General features: G+C 29.6%; 1 protein-coding gene across 1 annotated transcript in view; it reads left to right on the top strand.

The window, feature by feature from the left end:
• LOC111621531 overlaps positions 1-20,385 on the top strand; it is an 86,758-nt gene extending 66,373 nt beyond the window's left edge. Inside the window, 16 exon segments of the mRNA XM_023363689.1 lie at positions 542-631; positions 725-937; positions 1,025-1,276; positions 2,523-2,738; positions 5,092-5,262; positions 6,699-6,840; positions 6,954-7,114; positions 8,825-8,895; positions 10,014-10,203; positions 10,292-10,367; positions 11,098-11,250; positions 11,320-11,493; positions 11,574-11,752; positions 13,906-14,083; positions 14,506-14,726; positions 20,023-20,385. Coding sequence (XP_023219457.1) covers positions 542-631; positions 725-937; positions 1,025-1,276; positions 2,523-2,738; positions 5,092-5,262; positions 6,699-6,840; positions 6,954-7,114; positions 8,825-8,895; positions 10,014-10,203; positions 10,292-10,367; positions 11,098-11,250; positions 11,320-11,493; positions 11,574-11,752; positions 13,906-14,083; positions 14,506-14,726; positions 20,023-20,172 — 2,637 coding nt within the window. The 3' untranslated portion in view covers positions 20,173-20,385.
• The last annotated feature ends 3,204 nt before the right edge of the window (positions 20,386-23,589 follow it).

Here is a 23,589-nt window from a genome sequence, read left to right on the forward strand (position 1 = left end):
GCTGTACAGGTTTCCGAAAAAATTTACCCGAAGTATGCAGGAATTTACTTTATTTATAATGAAATTGTACAATTGCAACGGTTAAATTTTTTTTTCAATATCGTGGGTTCGGTTCTCAGGGTATATGCCTCACACGCCTAATGTGTGGCATATGCCCTGTGAACATTGAATATGTTCAGTTAGGTATACACTTTTTCATTTGTACATTTTTTTCAGACCATCCCTTCAAAAACGTATAGCCGAGGTTTTACTGTACTTCTAAATATATGTTAAGAGATTAGTTTGAGAAACAAAATAACTTAGTATTTGTAGCATTTTTATTTTGTACATTGAACTTTATTATTATTATTACTACTTGTAATATTTCAGATATAAAAAATAAACTTATATATGCACAAGTACTGAATATCACCCAAGTTCAGTTTACAAGATAAGTATTCTATGAATACTTATCTTGTAAACTACAGGATTCCATTCTGTTACATACTTATTTTGCTATTTAAAACCTTTTTAATTAAAGTTTTTATATTTTATTTTCCAGTTATTTTTATCACCTCAGTCAATATATATTTTTGTATTTGATTTGACAAAAGATTTAGATGAACCATTGGATCTACAGAATTCAAAATGGGTAAGTACTGTTATTTTAAATACAGTAATAAGAACAAATAATTTGAAATTTTAACATAGAGAATTACTAATTTACAAAAAGATTTATTTTTAGTTAGAACTTCCAGACAGTAGTGAGCTTACAACTTTACAAATATTTCATATATGGCTTTCTGCTATCCACATATCTATTGGACATAATAATGGAAATAATGATAATAAAGATGTGGAAGATAAATCATCATCTCCGATATTATTGCCTATTGTGATATTTGTTGGAACTCATAGAGAGTCTGTTCATTCCGACCAAGAAATAAGAGAAAGAATGGTAAAATAAATTTATAATTTATATTTTGAAATTAATTTTAATGTTTCTAAATGCCATTGGTTAAAAATAACTCTTTTAATTTAATAGATAGAAGATTGTTTTAATAAAATCAAAGATTATTTAAGAAAATATCCATACTATTATCATGTTTTGCCCAATTTTTTTGCTATTGAAAATAATTCTGAAGATGAACAATTATTAAATCTTAAAAAATGTATAGAAGAAATGGCTTCCCAACAATCACATGTTGGAATGGAGATACCATTAAAATGGCTGGCATTTGAAAATGCTTTAGGTCGACTAGTAGAAAGAAGAATATTTTTAGCAGAAATGCATCAAGTAAGTTATTCGAAATAATTAATTCAGTTGTTTAAAGACTATGTGTTTTATAAATCATTATTTAATTTTTAATTACTGGGTTAATTTGTAAATATCACAGAAAAAACTCTAATTATTCCACGGAGTAACCACAAAGTCTCTACGCGGAAATTGGATCTTGGATTTCTTACAGAATATCTCAATAACAAATTTAATAAATAATAGATTTGACATGAATCTAATCGAATCGAATAGTTGACACCTTAACGTCTCTCTTGGAATTCGGACGGACTGAAAAACCCCAGGAAATTTTTCGTGGGCGATCTGTCCTGAATATATAGGACCGTCAAGAAAGAGAACCTGAGGATTTTTTCCGATTTCAGAAATAACTTACAGATCCATAGTAATTCCTATCCCTACGAAGCAGTGGTTCTTAACCAGAGATCTATGAGATTGGAAGGATATAATTATCTTAATTTTGCGAAATTGTTAATTATTGTGTTAGGAAATAACACAATAATTAATAATGAAGGGGACCGTGACGTTCACCCGACTGGAAAAGGGGTTCATAGAACAAAAATGGTTAAGAACTCCTGTTATAAATTAATGTTACTTTTAATAACAAAAAATAAAATCTTTAAAACTGCTTTATATTAATAAATAAACATTATATTTATTTCATTTGTTTAAAAAAGAAAGAAAAACAAATGGCAAAAGAAACACGCTCTATTCCCAGGCGTACGAGTAATTACAAGCCTTCAATGGCCTGCGGATATGTTGAGTCCCTTTTCTCACCCTATTGTGGGTCTGGTTGAACCCATAATGAGCTTGATATAAAGGTCTTAGTGCCAATAGGGCAAAAAGAGTTTTAAAAAATAATAATAGTAACTGAAGATCTAAAAACAGTGATTAGGGACTTCCAAACATCAACATGGAAGGTGTCTAAATGGACATGAGGAAAATTAAAATTTAAGCAGAGAATTGAGAGGAACAAACAGATAACTTCTAACTACCATGAAAAAATACTTTGTGATTACTCTGCCTGTCTGTGTGTGTGTGTGTGTGTGTGTGTGTGTCTATGTACAGTACGTATCTGTACATGTACTGTACAGCGTATTAAAGAAGCTGAGTATATTATTCAATATAAACTAAAGCAAATGCTAAGCATAGAAATTCAATTTATTAGAACTGAAAAACTTTATATAATGGATGTTTTAACATATTTGAATTTATTTAGCATTTAAAATAGTTGTGGTAATTTTATTAGTTAGCAGAAGTTGCGAGGTTAGAAGGTATTGAATCAGACGAAGCATTCCATTCTATGATGAATTTTTATCACCATCAAGGTAGAATATGGTATCTTCCATTGGATTATTTGGATCATGAAAAAGATGATGCTGCCAAAAATACAGTCGTGCTTAATCTTCAATGGTTTATTGATCATATTTATTTAACACTCGAGGAAAATAAAAATGATGATCAAGTAAGGGTATTATTATTTTATATTTTGTAATAAAATGAAATCAAAAGATAAATACTGTAAATAAAAATAAAATATCAGTATAACAGTTCAAAGATGCAATATTGTTTATTGATTGATACTAGGGAGAGTTAAAGATTAAAATTTTAATTTTTACTTCAGCATGAAAAAGCTTTGAAAATAATTCAAAACATTACCCGGAGAATAATTTCTTAATGATAAATAATATTGCAGATACGAATTGTTATATATTACTGTTGACCCTCAATTAATAGACTAATAAGAACAGTAATAATATGAATTGTTCATTATATCCAAAGATGTAATAATAATCAATTATAAAATTAACTTTATATGAAATTATAAGACAAGCAATCTATATCGTGGTAAATACAAAGAAAATGAGCAAAAATTATTGTGACGTCTTCCCAAAGCCGGGCTACAATTTTTAATCATATTTTAAATCTATTTAATTTAAAATATATGCTCTCGATCTCAAATTAGTAGCGTCTTTCCCTGTACATAATACTTTTCCTGTTAGTAACAGTCATACCTGTCATTTATCTAACTCCGTTCTGGAGAAAATTTTTGAATTGAAATCAGATAACTTTCGATATAGATCTGAAGTTCGTATATAGTTAATCGGGGCCTCCTGCCTCTAAGTTTTCTCACTTTAAGGGTGTAAATAATAACTATTGATGCATTATCTAGCAAACATTTCATGCACTGGCATTCACAATCTGCTCAAATACTGTATTTTCACTCCAGCAAATGTCTTTCACTTGTTGAGTCAGGGTTGGGCAGGAGCTGTTTTGCTATTCGCCCCCTAAACTGTCGGATGTGGTCCAAATGTCTTTGAACAAGTAGATTTAACTCATCGTTTTTAAAATCTCTCACATAAAAGTTCATAAAATTAAGGATCAACAGTATTTTGTTCTAGTTTTATTTTATGTCACTGGCTTTCTATAGTGATTAATGCTGAACATCATAAAAATTTTCATAGCCGGATAACTGTTTTCTTGTTACCTGAGTACCGGAGATATTTCGGATAAGTGTACCCGAAATATCCGAAGTCATGTCGTATTCGCAACTGACTTCAAAAATTCTTATTAGTTAAGTATGTATTAGAACTTGTCTATTATTTAAGATTTAAACAAAAATAGACTGTTGACATTAAATTTAACATCAATTAATCATTATAATACATAAAATTGCTCCAAATATTTCTTAATAACAAGGAAATTTTTATTTAATGTGTGTAATGTAGTCATAATTTACGATGGAGTTTAATCGTGCATAAATACGTGCATAAATACATTAAAATTTCGAATGGTTTTCATAAACGTGTAATTACCGGGTTAAAATAATTTATCTATTTATGCCAAGTATAAAGAACTTTAACCTATTAATTAGGTCAGCAAATTTAAATTATTAACGAAAACATACGTGTAAAGTTTTTTAATTTATCTAACACGGCAAGTAACGGAAAATCAAATGAATAATCAAGGCATAATTTACATCAATCGCAATCACACGAGCTAATGAGTATTAATTAAAAATAAAAACACTGATTTTCTCAAAGGAAAAAGTTATTGCGTGTTGCAAGTGGACTTTATAGTTTCCATTTCAATTTCTTTTTTATTCAATTGTAGGAACAAATGTCTAATTAGTATGTTTCTAGTGCATCACGTTAATTTAATAATGAAAACGTTTACCTTTGTTATCGTAACGGTGCAGTTTTGATTCTGATCGAGGTATGTAATAGTTATTGTAAAATGTATAAAATATTTTCAAATTTTCATAAAACTTTACTTGTATTAATAGAAATATAAGATAAATAAATGAAGTACAAGATCCATTCACTATGATTCTTTTTATTACCGTGTAATTTTGCACGCGTTTCTTTATTATTATTATTTATTTATTTACTTTCTGTCTGGCATGAACGTATGACTCGAGTTAATTTTAATTTTTACATGTTTAATAATATTTATTTATTGTCATTTTTTATTATACGATCGTATAAATTGCGAACGCACTGTATAGTGTACTCATGATTATTCGATTATTTTGTATTGAATTATATTAATTATATTGAAATAAATATTGAATTAATTATTAGTAAAAATTTATTATAATTTTGTTCATTGATAATTTTTCATCTTGTATACGTGGTCTTATAAAACAGGTACCACGGATAGGGGTATGCGACGTTCAGCACTATAGTAGTGATATAAAATAAAAATTAATATTGTACTTATTAAAAAAACTAAACGAACTACATTTTCAATAAAAAATTAATTTATTTCTTTATAAATTTTAATTTTTAAGTTAAAGTTTAATATAAATTTTTTAGACTGAAAATGACGATGAAACTACAAACAATTTAAAAAATTCAGAAGCGATAAATGGAATTATTATTGATAATTATTTTGAAAATATCTGGCCTGATACTTTTCATCACAAAATAACTCTACTTGATATTTTGGAAACGGCAGATGTATTGTGTGAAATTGATCCTGAAAAGGTATTTTGTATTCATTTAAATATAATTTTGATTATAATATATTTTTTTCTAATGAAAACTTAATCATTAGTATTTTGTTAGAGATATAATATCATAATCTAAGATTACATTAGTATAAGAGTACACATCTTTTCTACAGTTTTAATTTATGAATGTAAGAAATTGTGTCCTGGTTCTCCCAGCTAAAGAATATCTCGTGGAAGCAAACTTGAATCATGATAGATTGAACGTAGATCCAATATGATATAGCCTACTCAAAGTCCAGATTAAACAATATATGACAATTTTTCTTTGGGTGTTATGAAAGAAACCTCTCAATTTTTTTTTTTTTTTTTTTTTTTTTTTTTTTTTTTTTTTTTTTTTTTTTTTTTTCAGTTGAAGAAGAATTAAAATCAGCTAGCACAGAATACTTTAAAGATCCCAACTATCAGCATAAAAAGATGATGTCCAGAACAATATGGAAATAACCAAAATGTATGTGGAAAATAGATATACAGATATCCCCTAAGCTTTAAGAACCTTGCACACATTATATGTATACAGGGTGATTCAAAAGTGGGGATAGGTTCCAAAAGTTAACAAACGTATACTATTCTTTTTCGTTACTAAGAGAAATATGTTTATTGAAGCAATCAATAATTTATTTCCAATTAATAAAGAGCGATTATTTATTATGACATCGTCACAATGCAGGGTTGAAATTTTTTGTCACATGTACTTCATTTTTAGTAGTGTTTACCCCTGAACATCATACTTTTCCTGTTAGCAATAGAGTCATGCCGGTTATCTATTAACTCCTTTCAGGGGAAATTTTCGAATTGAAGTAACATGACTTCCGATTTTTAAAAACAACATTTTGAAATTCAAATCAATTTTATTTTTCTGTCAATGGGAGGGCTCTATAGCCTTTGTTGATTCACCTGAGCACACCTATGAATTTTCCAATTTATTGTTTACATCTTTATTACTTTATTGTGTGTTTTACAGTCTGTTTCTGTATTTAAAATGTTCATATTATTGTAGACCTACCTTCTGTCTATAACCTTTTTTAATGGGCTTCAAAAATAAATTTTACATAGGGCCACCTCTGCATCATATATGTCTCTGGTTAAATATAAGCTGAAACTTTTATTTTATTAATTGTTTACATCTATTAAAAATTCCTTTAATAAATATTTTATAATGACTTTTAATTCTGAAGAATGTCAAAAGATAAAATTCATCATACACTTAAGTAAAATGACTGGTACTGTTGTGTCTGGAACATATGGAATAAAAAAGTCCAAATAAACTGTTTTTCATATTTAATTACACGTTTGGAAATTGAAACAAGCATAGATTAAGAATAAGATTCATTTTAACACTGTTTCCAATTAACTTTTAATTGTCATAAATTATGGAAACTAAATCTCTGTTGTCTCATTTTTTATTTTTAGGACTTAGATAAAACTGAAAATCAGCAAAGTGTATGTTATTTTTTCCCATGGATGGCACAAGAAATTATGGATCACAAATTGATACCTGTTACCATGTCTAGTTGCTTAAATTTAATAGTTGAATTTCCAGATTTGTTACCAGGTGATATAGTGTTACTTTAATAATAAAAAAAAAATATGTTTGTTTGTACTAGTACAGTTGTTTTTATTAAAATTTCTAATATTTCAAAAGAACAAAATGTTAAATATTTTCAGATGTGGTTTTCTCAAAATTAGTTACTAGAACATTTCGATGGTCTGAACAACATAGCTGGAGAAAAATGCCATGCATTTTTCGGCAAACAGCCAAAATAGCTGTCGATCATCATCATGATATTATAATGAGAAGATCAACACCTGCTTATGATCGAATCAGGGTAAATTTTTAAAAATGAACTCTCCATTATTAAATTTTAGTAAATTTAATATATAATTCCATTCTTCATTGCATGTAACAAAGAATAACATGTTACATGTTAAATTTAACATGTAACATGTTATTCTTCGTTTTATATAGAATTTAAACAAAAAGTCTTTCCTCAGCTGATTACTTTGAAAATAAATAATGTGATTATTGTAAACCATTTTCTGGTGAATACTAAGTCAAACATATGCTTAGTAATGGTACTCCTTATGTGAAATGGGATAGAAGCTATTTCTGTCCAAAGTAGAAATAAGACATCAGCATTTGTTACAAAATTCCAAATAATGATAAAATACATAGTTTCCACTTTTTTCTGAAATAGCCAACAGGATTCTGGAATGGACTGTAAAAATGTTGCCACCTATTTGCACCACTCCATATCAAGGATGCAGTGCAGAAGGAACAAAATGTGAAATTCACATAGGCATGGATTGGACAAATGTTACAGTTGAATGGAAAACACTAAATATTGATTAAATAAAAAACACAAAAACTACTGATTACACAATTTTTTTGTTTTACTTATTCAAAATGACTAATTATGTAATAATTCACTTATACTTTTGAAACTATAGAATTCTGCATGGTTAACATCATCAGCAATGGTAGTTTTTAGGCATTTTAAGTATTTAAACTCAAAGAAATGTACAGTACATATCAGTGTTTTTGATAATTTTCATTCAACTGAATTATTTAGTCTAATCCATGGCTATATGAGTGTTGCATTTTATCTTTCTCATATTACACGTATGGACAATTATTTTACATCTGTACCAGGGTCCTGTTTGTTATTTTGGAATAAAAGAAAAGCTGAAATTACATATTTTTTTCATTTTATACAATTTTGTGTCAATTACAAAGTTGTATTTTCACTTGGGAAAGATTGATTCTGTAGGTTGTGGAGGACAGAATCTATCAATATCAGGACAGAATCAAATCAAGGACAGATAGAAATGCTATCAATTAGCACATGCTCAACTTAGTATATATTGGCAACTGGCCCACAGTAGCTGTATTGTATTATTTGTTTTTGAAATAACCAGCTGGAGAATGATTTTTGTTATCATCCTATGAGATCATTTGTAAATTAATGCATACTACATGACACTCTCATCATATTTATATTACTAAATTAATAACTCAAGATTAAATAATCTGAATGGCAGTTTAGCAAATATTTCATTTATTCATTTCATAAGGAAATACACATAGATAATTATAACAATAAAAATTTGTTTTATTGGATCTTGCACACATTAAGTTTCTCTAATACTTTCATACATTAAGCCCATTATCATAAGATAGAAAAGTGAACTAGTTTGATAGTTAAGTCATCTATTTAAATGATTTAGCTATTGAGCCAGCCATCTAATTGTATTAGATTTTAATTTTTTAAAAGGGATTTGTTTCATTATGTATTCAGATAATATCAGCACAAAATAATATTCTTATTACTGTAATGAAATTAATTTTATTTAAAACTATTTAAGCATAGTTCACTGTCAAAAATGATTACACTCTAGAAAAAAACTTAATAATTTATTTATATGATACAGTAAATGAATAATTCAATATGAATTTTTAATAAATTTATAAATTTGATAGATATAAAAAAACAAATTACCTGTATTTAAATTAATAATTGTTTTATATAATATTGCAGATTATTGTAACTNTAAAATCATTGTCATATATTCAAAATATAAATAGAATGACCACAAAGTTTATATGCATGTTAGTTAGAAGTTAGCCTCCACTTTTTACGTAAATTTTAATTTATCTTTATGTTCTGGTCATCATTTATGCCAACAGTTGAAAGCTTTTAAAGCAATCCCTGATAATAATTTTTAAGGTTAGTGCAAGCAGTACATATATATGCTTACTACCAAATAAATTGGTATTCTGAAAGCCTCTGTAAATAATATTTGAGTTTATTGTACCTATTTGTTAAGGTGACCAACTTTTTTACAATGAAAAGGAGGACACTAATAAATTGAAGGAAAAAATATTGTAAATAAAAATCATTTTATTCATTGCAACAATAATACTCTATAATAATCTCTATTGCATGCATAGGTATCATGTTGTGATTCAATAAGAAGTAAACAAAGCCATTTGCACACACTCTCTCTCTCTCAAGGAAGAGCATGCATCTCATAATTGCATCTCGTCGCATTGTACAGAGCCTTGATGAATCGTCATGTTAAATACAAACACGTCATATCACATCACATGGAAAGGATTGGTTTAGCATTGATTGAATATGGAGATTTACAGATTAGTCTTCAAATATAAAAAAGGAGGACACTTTTCGAGGGAGGACAGAACTTACAAAAGGAGGACGATTGGTCACCTTATATCTGTAGATACCACCAAACACATGTAGCCAGCCAAATGGCCAAGGTAGTTAAGGCATCAGCCTAATGCTTTGGGTGATCTGGGATCTAGGTAGGTTGAAAAACAAGAATTTTTCAGTGAACTGTCCTGGATATGTTGAGCTCCATCCTTCACCACTCAGCTATCCCATTGTGGGCCTGGCTGAATCCACAATCGACTTGAAAAAGGCCTTCTTCATGTTCACAGGGTAGAACGAATTAAAAAATAAAAACAGCATTTATTTTTATGTCTTCAATCTTGTAAAGTTAAGAAATTTTATCTTTCACATTATTTCAAAATCAGTTGTTAGTTGTTGCCATATCAAGATTCACACAAGATACACACATATCAGATTTACATCCAATCTATCATCCACTGAATTTGTCACTAAAATATTCTCTAGCTGAGAAATCTTGAATATAATCGTATGCATAGGAGCTTTGTGTCTATTCTGTATCATAATTTAACAATAATATTTGTTATTAGGTTCGCCATCTATTAGAGAGTGAATTAGAAGCAATTAGAGACAATTGGTACAAAAGATTATCATTTCGTTTGTGTGTTCCATGCCCTTGTGAAAGGTATTGTGATAAACACCACATCAGTCATTGTATGGAAGAAAGCTGTGTTCATTTATTATTATTAAATGACTGTCTTTCTCAAAAGGTTTGAAAATAAATTAATCATTTCATAATATACTGTATTTGGAAATTTAAAACACAAAATTTAGATTAAAAAATTTATTCCTTTATAGATTATAGAATGTGACTATAGAAGAGTTAAAACTGACTTTATTCAAAGATACTTTCCTGAATCATCATCTTCAAATGGTAATACACTGCATAATGTATCATTATTTTATTGTAAGTTTGTATAAAATACCATACAAACATTATTAATGAAAAATTTAATATGAGTCCAAAATTAAAAATAAAAATGACTGAAATAATAAATGAAAAATAATAATAAGATAATGTTTTTGTTAAATTTGTTGAACATATGGCATAACTTGTTAAACCATTTTGTAAGAAACAAGCTTCATGTCAAAATGATACAATGCTCAAATCTATAAAATAGCAATCTTCATTAAAATCCAGCAAACAAACATCAATGCTTAAAATGAAATTCAATCTGGCAAACTAAAAACAATATTTTAATAATCTTTGATATTAGATTTGTAGCATTGTTAAGATAATGTTCTTAATAAAATTTGCAACTGTGTTTAAAATTACAATTTCAAATTCTATTTTATATTATTTAATAGTTTTTTAAATCTGTATGCTTGCTTTTAAGGCTTATATTTTAATACAGCATGAGAGATAATGCTCTTTACACTATTTAATTCTAGTTGAAATAGTCAATATTTATTAAACTCATATTTAATTGAGAGATTATTTTAATTAGCTTATTCATGGATTACAAAGCATTCATTGTTGCACAATAAGGATATTATTACCATAATCGTTAATAACTTTTGATGCTATTTTTAAAATTGGATAGGAAATGCTTAATTGATTATATTAAAAGGCTATTTATTTATATTAATGTATACACTGATAGATGAATACTCATTAATGACTGGTGCTGAGATTCGTTCTTGTTGGGAAAGCTCTGAACTTTCATCTCATGATCCTCAATGGATTAGAAGTGCAGCCAAAGTTCTTAGTTTTGGAAATGTAGGAAAAGATTGGACAGCTCTAAGCAAAAAATTAGGTAAGAATTTTATATTTAGCTGGAATTTATTTTAATTAAATTTATATATACTGATATATTTAATTGTAGGTTATAGTGAAAGAGAAATAGCACGATTTGAAGATGATATTCATCCGAGCATGTCTTTAATTGTCGATTGGATAGAAAGTAATGGGAGAACTCGATATTGTATTGATTTATTAATATCATGCCTGGAACAAATAAACAGGAAAGATGTAGCAGATGTTATACAGAATGAAATTGGTAATACATAATTATTATTCCTTTTTGTAAATTTTAAAATGCATCTCTGCATTATATTGATTTCTAACTTATTTATTTAGGACCAGAATTACCTGCTCCACCTGTATTTATAAGTTATCAATGGGATTCTCAAGAAGCTGTTCTGGGTTTAAGAAGAAGAATGGAATTGGCAGGATTTCCATGTTGGATGGACGTTGGACAATTGGGTGGTGGTGATTCTTTATATGGAAAAATATATGAAGGAATTAGCAAAGCAAAGGTATTTTTGGATTTCAAACACTTTTTTAATTTTTTAGTTTTAAAATTTTTATGATAATTTAAATCTATGAAATAATATAAAATAATTGTATAATTGTAAAACTTTATAAGCTCACTTATGATGCCAAATATATTATAAGAAAAAATTGTACTATCTTTCAGCATTAGATTTATTTATTTTAAAATCAATATTCAAATTTTATATATTATATTTTTGCTTGAGGAAGACATTTTAAAATGTTGAAATACTTGAATATATTTCATAATATATTCAAGTAGTTTTTTATATTCAATACTGTAGTTTTTTCAATTAAATATATTTTTTTCTTAACACTTTCCTTCCAAAAAGTTTGCAAATTCATCTAGAGAAAGTTAGAGAATATCCTTCTCATGTCCTACTATAGTTTATTAAAAATTAGTCACTTTATACTAAACAAAACCAAAATTAATTGCATTAAAATTTTAATAGATGATAATATGTTTGTCTGTTCAAATTCTATAATCATTAAATTTAGTCCAATTACAAACCTGTGAATTTTAGTAAATTAATTATTTACTAAAAAACTATGAAGTTATGAGTTTTTTTAAATTTTGTAAATTTTAAAAATTTATTTGTCCTGGAAATTTTTATCAAATTCATCCAAGTTATAATTGTTAAAGTTACTGTAAATTTTTATAGATATTTTTAAACTATTTCAAATACAGTTTTCATTTCGACATTGTATTTGAAACATCAGCAATGTATAGGATTGCCATATTTATCACATTCTCAATTACTAAAATGAGGATATCATCATCATCATCATCAACATTTGTCATACAACATGCTATAAAGTTTGTGTTTAGCTAATTTTTATGTCATCGTTATTATAACAAGAATAAATAGAAATGAACCAATAGCAAAGCCAGAAAATCTTACAGGAAGGGATAACTCAAACATTAAATGTATTTAAATAATTAATAAGGATTTTTTATTATCATTTGCATTATAAATGTATTGCAGATGGCCTGCTAAACCATATTTGTGATCACAGATGTTATTAAATGCAACCTTTGAAGTTCAAACAATTAAATTTTACTTTTTTGTGCCAATGGGAAAAGCTTAAGCTCCTATAAATATCCTTGGATCTGTCCCTGAAATAAACAACATTTGCACAGTGAATGTAAAGAATATTCAAAGATTTGTAATAACTACGATTTTCTCAATTTTCACTCAAATTTATTATACCATAATAAATACTTTTTGCTTATATAACAGATTAGTGCTGCTATCTTATGGCAAAAATCTCAAAATAACCAATACACATTTTAATTTTTGTCATTAAAAAGCTTATATCTTATTCAATGCCTTTATTTTTATGCATAAACTTGAGAATGGCAACCTTCCATCTTATAGTGATATTTTTAAATCTTAATATTAAGAAGTTCTGAACATTAATTTCATTTCTCAAATAAACCAGATGATAATTTAACCTATAAAACTGAGGATATAGCCAGTAAAATGAGAATATATGTTAACTTTAGTGATGTATCTTAGGAAGAAAAGACAAAGAAAGTGTGCTTAATTAGTGTTATAAGAATTACATTCTCATCATCAATTCTCTTCATTCTATACAAGGTATGATTTCCTATCCAATTCTGTTCTGCCCCATTCATGTAATCTCTCTTCAGATTTTCTCTTAAACTTCAAAAATCATTTACAATCAATTTTTATATCTTCCTCGAACATCTTTTTCTCTCTGGGCCTTTCTTCCTCGTATTCTAGTCTAATGCCTATTTCACAATGGTGTCATTATCTTGCTTCAGTATATAAGACATTATGGATTATATCTATTAATGAAATTTTAACTGAAACCAAATAAGTTTTGTTTCAATAATTAAAAATAATATTTAAGAATATATTAAAATTTATTAGCTATTTTAGAAATAAATAATTTAGTGACAATGTATTGTGTTTAATATATTTATTGATGTACTGTACAAACAAATGTGTAGCATAATTTCAGAAGTGCATTTTGAATAAATTTTCTATTTATACTGATGGAACACATATAAAAATTTTAATATAAAATTTCCATTATTTCAAATATTAATAAAATAATTTTAAAAATTATTTTTACAGTATTTATTATAATTGTTATATCTCTTATGTAGGTAGTGTTGTGCTGCTTGACTCCCAGCTATGTTATATCTCCAACATGTTCCCGTGAAGCTAGCCTTTCTGATGTGCTACACAAACCAATAGTTCCTGTCATGTTAGAGCCTACTCCATGGCCACCTCAGGGTCCTCTTGCTATTATATTAAGTTCTTTGGTTTATGTTGATTTATGTGGTAAATAATAATTTTAAATATTTTCTACTTTTTAAATAAATGTAATATTATAAGCCCCTCAATATATCATGCATGTAGGGAAACAAACCAAATAATCAATATCTCAGCTGACACAATATAACAATGTATATATTCATTACTGGCTAAAGCATTTGCATATTTGGAAGATAAAAAATAACATTACATATCTGAAGAAGCAATATAAAGATTTGTGATATAATGAGGAGCTACTACGGTAGATTTTAAATAAAAGAAATTACTTTCAGAAAATAATAAGTAATTTAGAATTAAATCTGTTTATTGCTAAAATAAAATTATTTTAAACTAATGAAACAAAATTTTCTTTGTAAATTACTATCCTTAGTTGTCAATTCTTACATAACATTTTTTAAATAACAAAATCAATAATATTCTAATTTCAGGAATTGGTGGGCATGGAGGAAGTGGACGTCTGGCTGACTGGGAAAGCAGATTTCAAGAGATTGTGGAACGGGTATCTCATTACATATCACCCATGTTTGCACCACCAATCCTTACTCCAAGAACCACGGGAAAAGCAATAGTATCATGTACACAAACACTCCGTCTGGAAGAATATAGCAATCCAGCTTTAAATATTACAGACAGACATGGAATATTTGAAGTATGTTTTTTTTTAATTATTCAGCTTGATTTTTAATTTCAATCTATCTTATAATATATCTTGCAAAACAAATCAAAAATAGATAAAATTAATTTTTAGTTATCATAAACTAACTTAATAGACAATGGATACTGATTAATCAGACAGAATACTTCAAGACTTCCCAATTAAACAGCTGTTCCAATTACGCAAAGTTTATATAAAGATAAAAGATATATATATATGTAAAACAAAAAAAATCTCATATTTATTAAGGAACAAAAATACTTAAATAAATTCTGGAATAAATATTATAGAATTGAAAAAAAAATATTTCTTTCTGCTAAAAACAATTTCAATTCAATAAATATATGTCAAATATTACCATAATTATTTCAATTGCTTCAAAGATGGCAACTTGCCATCATTCTGTCTTTAAATATTTTATGATTCCCAAGTCTGTTGACTACAAGGTCAATCCTGTAGCCAGAATATAGGCAAGGAGGCTACAGAGGCAAACTGAAAAAATTGTGACTGGTATTTTTCTTTTTTCAGCCAGCACTAGGCCTATTAGCTACAGTTTAAGTGTAAAAATAAGTAACAATAGTCTTAGTTCATATGATGAAAGCAAAACTATATATGTATTGTACATGACTAAGCTAAAGGGGGCTAAGCACTACTGACTAAGCTACTGAATAAGCTAAAGGAGCTTAGCCACCTGTTAGCCCCTGTAGCTTTGGGTCTGATCAAGGGTATGTTATTATGAATGAGCTATTATTTATTATGACATCATTACAATGCCAGGCAAATTTTTTAACAATGTTCTCAATTTTTTAGTAGTGTCTTGCCCCTGCACATCATACTTTTCCTGTTAACAATAGAGTTATGCTAGTCATCTATCTAATTCTCTAATTTTAATTCTGTATTAAATATATTAATGTACTGTATTATATAGTAATATACTGTATTAAATGTATTAATAATAATTCTGTAATATGGCAGACATGCCAGTGGGAATTTATAGATCTACAATTTTTGAAAATTGAAGCTCAAACAGAAATTCCAGATATAATAGTTTAAACAAGCTAAATGAGAACGTGCCACATAGACAAGAAAAGTTATTTCTTTTTGTGTTCTATTGTGGTTCTATATCCCAACTCATTAATCATCTCTTAAAAATTTGAAATAATTTAGTCTTGTTTACACTAACAAAAACTGCTAAATTGTTCATTCTTATAACATCAAGATTTAGTATCTTTCCAGTTACCGAATGCTTTTGTTTATCAATTTTTAGCATGTTTAAATAATATAGCATATATGTTTATCATTTGATCTATTGCTTTCTTTCAGACCAACAGTGTTCTGAGTTTTGGCTCAGAGAACTGGCTAGTGTGCTGTTTATGGCTATTTCATTGTCTGCACAAAAATTTTGAAGCAACTTGTGCAGTTTACTGAATTTTTTTCATCCATCATTATCAGAAAATAAATTCACATTTTAGAAAATCAACTCCAGCAAAAAGTTTAATTAAACAAAAATGCAACCACTTCTAACTGAGTAAACTTGATAAAAACCACAAAAACCAAATACCAGCAGAAAAAAGAGGAAGCTGTTCTAAGAATTGTAAACTCACCATTCTCTTCCCCTCCCTAGGACTTTCTCACATCACCTCCCCTCTTCATACATGGACAACAATCCCCTGTTTCAACAGCTGCAAAGGTTATTAGCTTGTTGATGCCCATTCAACATGAGCAAAAATGTTAGCTCTATTCCGCATCTTTTTCTGCTGGTATTTGGATTTTTGTGTAATTAAACCTTTTGCCGGAGTTGATTTTCTAAGGTGTAAAGTGTATTTTGTTACATTGTTCATCATTATTTAAATGAGAAAGACACTCTCAGCATTTTCCTTCTCATGATATGATTTATTGAATTTAATGTTACACGTACATTTCTGTTGAGACATGCAACCATCTGTTACTTTGGAATATTTGTAGCCATTTTAGTGCCCATCATTTTCAACATTGGATTACTGACATGTGCACTTTAAAGTTATGATAAAAAAGCCATATATTCAGGGCTTCTACAAGGTTTGCATCCTTGCCTTCATATTTTTGTTTTTGAGAATCTTTTTGTTCTTAGCTGATTGCATACAGAATCACTTCACTTTCAATATGCATGTGTTCATTATTGAAGGAATCAATACTATCTTACTCAGTGATGACCTCCATATCACATAGCACAATGTGGACTGATACTTATTTTGTGAAGTTATTATTAAAAAAATTGACAAATGCTGGTAGTAGGCAGGAGAAGTATATTTCATGTTCAATGAGATTTTAACTTTTGTTCATTAGAGATTAAGATTTCCAACAATATACATACATATCTTGAGATCAACTCATTACAGTTACTGTAATACCAACCAATAATTAAATTCTTACAGTCTGTGAAGCTTTTCCCTTATAATCAGCACTAACTGACAAAGACTTTCACAACTATGAAGTTCAGCTGTTAAAGTCAACACTAACAATATAATTTTCAGGGGAAGAAAAGATTAGGGAGTGAGAATTGAAATTAGACAAATGAATTGGGTTCAGTTCCATGGTGAATTGAAGTAATAAGTGTATGCACTTATTACTTCAATTTACCGTGATCTCTCGATGTTCATTTTTTTTTATACACCAAACCTCCATGAACAACATGACTCTTCTTTTTGTTTTTATGAGACAGATGTTGATGAGAGACCAAACTCCTTACAAGCCTTTTACAAACATAAAGAAAAAGAAGCAGCCCTCCATCCCTTACTTTTCACTCTTAAGCCACAAAAACAAAAAGGTCCTACGTGACCCATTTCCCATATATTTTGTCATTCATCACTCATTAAAATGTCTAAAACCCCACTGATGCAGGTGTCTCACTTAATCACACATAGTCAGACGGATAATCCAATTAATAACAACCAACTAGGGTGGCCATCACTTAATGCCTAAAAAAGAGGACACTGTTGGGGATAGCCCCCGCGCATCCTGTTGACCTCCCCGTGCTTTCTGTTTGTTAATACATATATGTATAAATAAAAAACGGAAAAATAAATTTGGGATGCCTATGAGACCGTCAAGCGAGTTGGGCGTCGGCACTCGATCGCAGCAACTTGCAAAGAAAACGTCTCTTCTTCTAAGGGGTCAGCAACAGTCTGCTTCCCAATTTTAATAACTCCAACCTCCTCCACTTCGCCAGCCGCACATGCGACTTCCGTCTAGTTAAAAGGAGAATTCTGTCGATGTCCGAAGATGATTGGTTAGACCGTTCGTCTTTGCCATCCCTCGTCCAATAAACATTTGTGACCATTTGTAAACGCTTGTGAAATTATTTGGCCTCTTAACGAAGAAAATGGCCAAAGTGCCACAAGGTCAAAGTGGTGTGTGCCATCTGGAAACGATAACCAGCTTCCTCAATTCATTCGAAGTGACAACGTAACTATTTTTGTACACATTTTTCATCACACCCCAAAAAGGAGGACAAATCGATGTACAGCTCAAGGTGGTGCCGGTTGGAGGACAGAGAAGTCAAATGCCTGACAATCCGGCAAAAACCGGACGTCTGGCTACCCTACAACCAACCTCAAGAGAAAGGAAAGAAATAAAATATAAAATGCTTAGAGAATAAAATAAGAGACAAAAGTAATAAAATAGAAGACAGTTTAAAGTTTTTATAACTCTAATAAGTGTCTTCTGTTTTATTCTACGAACAATAAAGTGGCACAGTTGCCACAACAAGTACAGTATACTATCTAGCTAAATATAAAAAATACTTTACCACTGGGGTATTTAAATTTCTTTATTAAACATTTTTTGACTATTTATGAACCCTCGTCAGGTAAATTGTGTTCGAATTCTGAACACAATTTACCATCGAACATTTTTTTACAAATTCAAAATGAATTTTGAACAAGAACAAGAATATAAATTATAAGAACAAGAATATAGTTAACGAATTTTTTAGCATTAAAATCCTAAATGACCCACCAGTGGCCAAGCGGTTCCGTTCCCTGAACATTGGGAGTTCGGTCGTGGGTTCGCGCCTCACCAAGATGGGCTGGCCACGTGGAGTTTTCCAGGTTTTCTCCACGTCTGTAACGCCTGAATAAAAACCAGTTACCTTTACAAAGACCTCCGGGAAGGAATCCCCCAGGCAGATCGCCTAAGTGTTGCGTTGCCGTAACTTAACTAAACAAACAAACAAAATCCTAAATTACTATAATAACGATAATAAACTATCTCCAAAAAATTAATACGATAACCTAACAAATTACTATTTAAGATTGACAACTGTCCAATATTGTTGTACAGTACATATTACAAAGTGTTTTTACTCGTCCCAAGTCCTTTTTTAATGGCGTATCTCCATGCCGTTGGAAATCGCTCTATCTATACATTACTCCTGGATTAGACTAGATTATTATACTATTTAGCAGTAACTATCCTGATTAAGCGATATGGTGTCCTAAATAACTGAAACAAATATTGACTATTTTCTTGATTTGTTTTTGGTTTTAAGATTTTTTTTCCAAATAAACAGGTCCCCCTATTAATCAATGACCCATTGATCGGAGTCTTATTTCCTGTTCTGTTGAAACTTTTAAATGCTTCAAGATTGTCTGCTTATTTATAAAACATTGAAATTCATATCTAAGTTTTTTTTTGTAGAAATTCATAAAGAAACAATTTTACAGATAGATTCAATTTTCAAATTGCACTGTTTATTTATTCGATGAATGAAAATCCAAATTAATATTTAATTTTTCTAAAGAGAGAAATCATTAATTAACCAGTGAGATTGAATTTCTTGTTATTCTATATTAAATAATTTATACTACAACAAAGGAAAAAATTACAAATATAGGGGAGACCGGGGCAACTTCGGCATGCGGGGCAAGTTTGTCAAGCGCTTTTTTTTAAAAACAAATTAAAAGGAGACTTTGGTTATAGGTTAGGCAGTTGAGTTTTATTGGTGGCTTGTTGAGTGTAGTGTTTTTATTGTTCTCCAACAAGCGAATGGCCTATCAAAATTACAAAAATATCAACTTTGCTCTGAAGTTTGAATCCAGATGATATCTTCGGAAGTTTTTATAGGTGATTTGATTCAGATATGTTGGATCTTGTCATTCCCCCATTCAGTTCTCATTGTCAGTCTGGTTGAATACATAATGAACAATAAAAACGTTTTTATTGCCCATATGACAGAAAAACTTAAAAAATTCAGCTATTGCTTGACTTTATAAAAATAATTACAGTAATAAAGTTTACTATTTTTTCCCAGGATCAACAAGATGAAACAACATTTACGGATGACACCGAAGACATAAATCCCTACACAAATAACAGAAGAAGAGAAGACACACCAATGGCATGGCAACAGCCAAGAGTTATAAATCGCGTAACCCGATGTTCTATATGTATTTTACTTTAACATTATATTTTTATTTATAAATCATAAACATCAAAATCATAAATTTGTATGTAAATATGTATAGATTGCATCAAAAAAAAAAAAATAACTGTTCTCTTTTACATATATGAATTTCTTCATTTCACATGTTGTAATATTATTCTTCTGTTATGTATTTCATATTGATATTTATATAAATATTTATATATACATATATATATTATTTAAATAAAATTTTTGCACTCTAACAGTTTCCATTAAAATGAATCTTTGTCTTTTTTTAATTACAAATTTGTTAATATATTTCAAAAATATAAGAAAAACTGGCTTTTACTATTTTATATGCACAGTTAGTGAAATATATATGCATAAAATGGCCACAAAGTTCCTTTCAGGGCTTTAAGAAGGGGGAAAATGATCCAGAAAACAGAGCAGCTGCCATAATTGCAGAGATGGTCTCCTAGTTTATAAAGATTTCACTTTCATTACTTGCATACTTATTTCAACTTTTCTAATTTCTAATTCTACCTGGGTAGAGATATATGCGTTGTTGATGAGGAGGAAATCAATACTTTATAATTTAATAATATTATTATACAGGGTAAACAAAATGTCAGCATAGCTACTACAATATGTTTGTGTTCCAAAGCATGCAGAAGTTTGCGGCTAATATATAATGGTGTTCGCAACAGAATATATGTGTGCACTTATTAATGGCAAGGTAAAAGCTGCAAATGAACTGTTACGAAACAAAGTTCCAGGCAAACAAAACAAAAAGGCCAAAAAGTGTTACATAGATGAAAGAATGAGAATCATGTATCATATTTATTTTGTGGTATTACTGTATTAAAAAAAAGTAATGTAAAAAATATATATATAAATGTGAGGATCATAGGACACCAAGTTTAGTTTCATACACATCGAAAATTCAGTACGGAATAATCTATCAAGGATAGAAAGAAAAGTAGAAGAACACCTATCGGAAGACCAATTTGGTTTCAGACAAAACAAAGGTACACGAGAAGCTATACTAAGCCTAAGGATGCTCATCGAACAGCTTATTTGGGTAAAAAGGCAGGCACTCGTAGCATTTATAAGGCCTTTGACAACGTGGACTGGAGCATAATGTTTAAATCACTGAGGAACCTGAAGGTAGACTATAGGGATAGGCGAATATTATACAAGCTATACATGAATCAAACGTGGTTATAGAAAGAAAAGAAGACAATATAATGAAAGGAGTAAGACAAGGTTGTGGACTATCGCCACTATTGTTCGACGTAGCCTATACTTAGAAGCGGCAATGGAAGAATTCTACGCTATTAATACAAAAGGTATAAAAGTGAACGGAAAGTTGTACAGCACAATAAGATTTGCTGACGTCATAGCAATAATAGCGGAAGATGTAGACGATCTACAGATAGCTCTTGAAAATCTAAACAAACAGTTTAAAAGATGTGGGATGAGAATAAATAGGAAAAAAACGAAGATCATGAGATGTTCAAAAAAAANAAATTTACAATATCTTTTCTGAAATTTCATATTGTTATTTATATATATTACAAAAAAAAAAAAAAAAAAAAAGAAAAGAAAAGGAACAAGGAGGAATGAACGTCTGGAGAACGGTGAAAAAATAGAAGTCAATGAGTTCACGTACGATACCTAGGAAGCATAATTACCTCAGAGGGAAGGAGTGAAAGAGATGTTACAGCGAGAATAACCCAAGTAAAACAGGCATTGTATAGGAAACGACAGATGTTAACATCAAAAAAATATATCAATAGATGTTAGGAAACGATTCATTAAGTTTCATCTGGAGCATAGCATTGTACGGTTCGGAGACATGGACACTCCAAACAGCGGAGAAAAGTAAACTGGAGGCCTTTGAGATGTGATGCTGGCGAAGAATGATGCGAGTGTCATGGACGGAGAGAAAGAGGAATGAGGATGTTTTGGAAGAGGCAACAAAGAGACAGATTTTGAGAACGATAGAGGAAAGGAGAAATGACATGATTGGCCACCTAATTCGACACTCGGAATGGATGAATGTTTTATTGGAAGGAAAGATAAAGGGCAAAAGGGAACATGAAAGACCTAGAGTGGAATATCTCGACGAGTTATTACGAAAAAGGCCTTACCAACAGAAAACAGCTAGCTAAACGAAGAGAGAAGGACACATCCATGCTTTCCCACCAACCACTGGTTGAGGAGAGAAAGAGCGACTGTATTAAATAAACTATAATATTGCATAGAAATGTTGTACAGAAATGATCTGTCACACAAAAATTTCTGCAGAGTGTACTGTAGAATCAAAACGATCAAACCAGACAAACAATAACAATGGAAAGTGTCAATGGTCTTGGACTGTAAAAAATGAGTAACAAATAGCATTAATTTGGCACCTTTTTCAGGCCACTTTGAGTAATTAATTTGTGAATAAAAAGTTCTTATGTTTGATATTAGATTACATCAATTAATTGTCACCTACAGATGCATTATATATTGCTATATTAGGTATAACATTAATATATTGAGAAGGAAAAAAACACTACGCTACTCGTGCCATTAGGTGGCAGGGCATCAGCTATTCACGTCGGCTGTCTTTGATGTTGAAGGGAGTTTCGTGTATTGATATATATAGTATTTGGCATTACTGATTATACAGTAGAGTAGTGGTTTCCAAAGTGGGCGCTACCGCCCCTATGGGCGATGAGTAAATCTAGGGAGGCTAAAGAAGCAAGTGGGAGGCAAGGTACCAACGGTGACCATAGGCAAAGGTTGTGGTCACTTATAACCTTTCTCGTTTCTCTGTTAAACGGGTAAGAAGAAATATTGCATTTAATGGTTTCCGGATGTTGAGAACAATGTACGGTATAAATATAAAATGTGAGGTTCATAGAAAAAAGTTTTCCTAAGAGTATTTTCAAGCCTTTTTCGCATAAGAGAAAATGAATTAGGGGACGTTGGGTATAACTTTATGGAACAAAGGGGCGGTGAATCGAAAAAGTTTGGGAATCATTGCAGTAGAGCAACGCTGATCAACATTTTGTGTAAAATCTTACCTCAAAAAACATCTAAGTATAATAAAAAAATATTCCTCATAACAATTTGAAACTCATAACAAATTTGAAACTCATTTGAAACTCATAATAATTTAAATGCTTTTTAGCGTTTAAATTGTTATGAGTTTCAAAAATTGTGTAACAACTTCATTTATAGCAGTAACCACGACTACTGTACCATTCAAAACATCAGATATTTTATTTAAATAATTAACATTTCATTTTCTATTAACCTAACATTTCAATATTAGAGTCGTTACATTGTATTCACGTGTCCCTGCACCTGCAGCCGATGCTACTGACTTTTCTTGCCTTTGATTTAGAAGGAACAAATCGTAGCATGTTTAGTTTCTTGATTTCAATTCAAACTTAACTT

Source organism: Centruroides sculpturatus, unplaced genomic scaffold (genome assembly GCF_000671375.1).
Source record: "Centruroides sculpturatus isolate CEXI.00-Female unplaced genomic scaffold, Cexi_2.0 scaffold272, whole genome shotgun sequence".
In the NCBI taxonomy this organism is placed as follows: Eukaryota; Metazoa; Arthropoda; class Arachnida; order Scorpiones; family Buthidae; genus Centruroides; species Centruroides sculpturatus.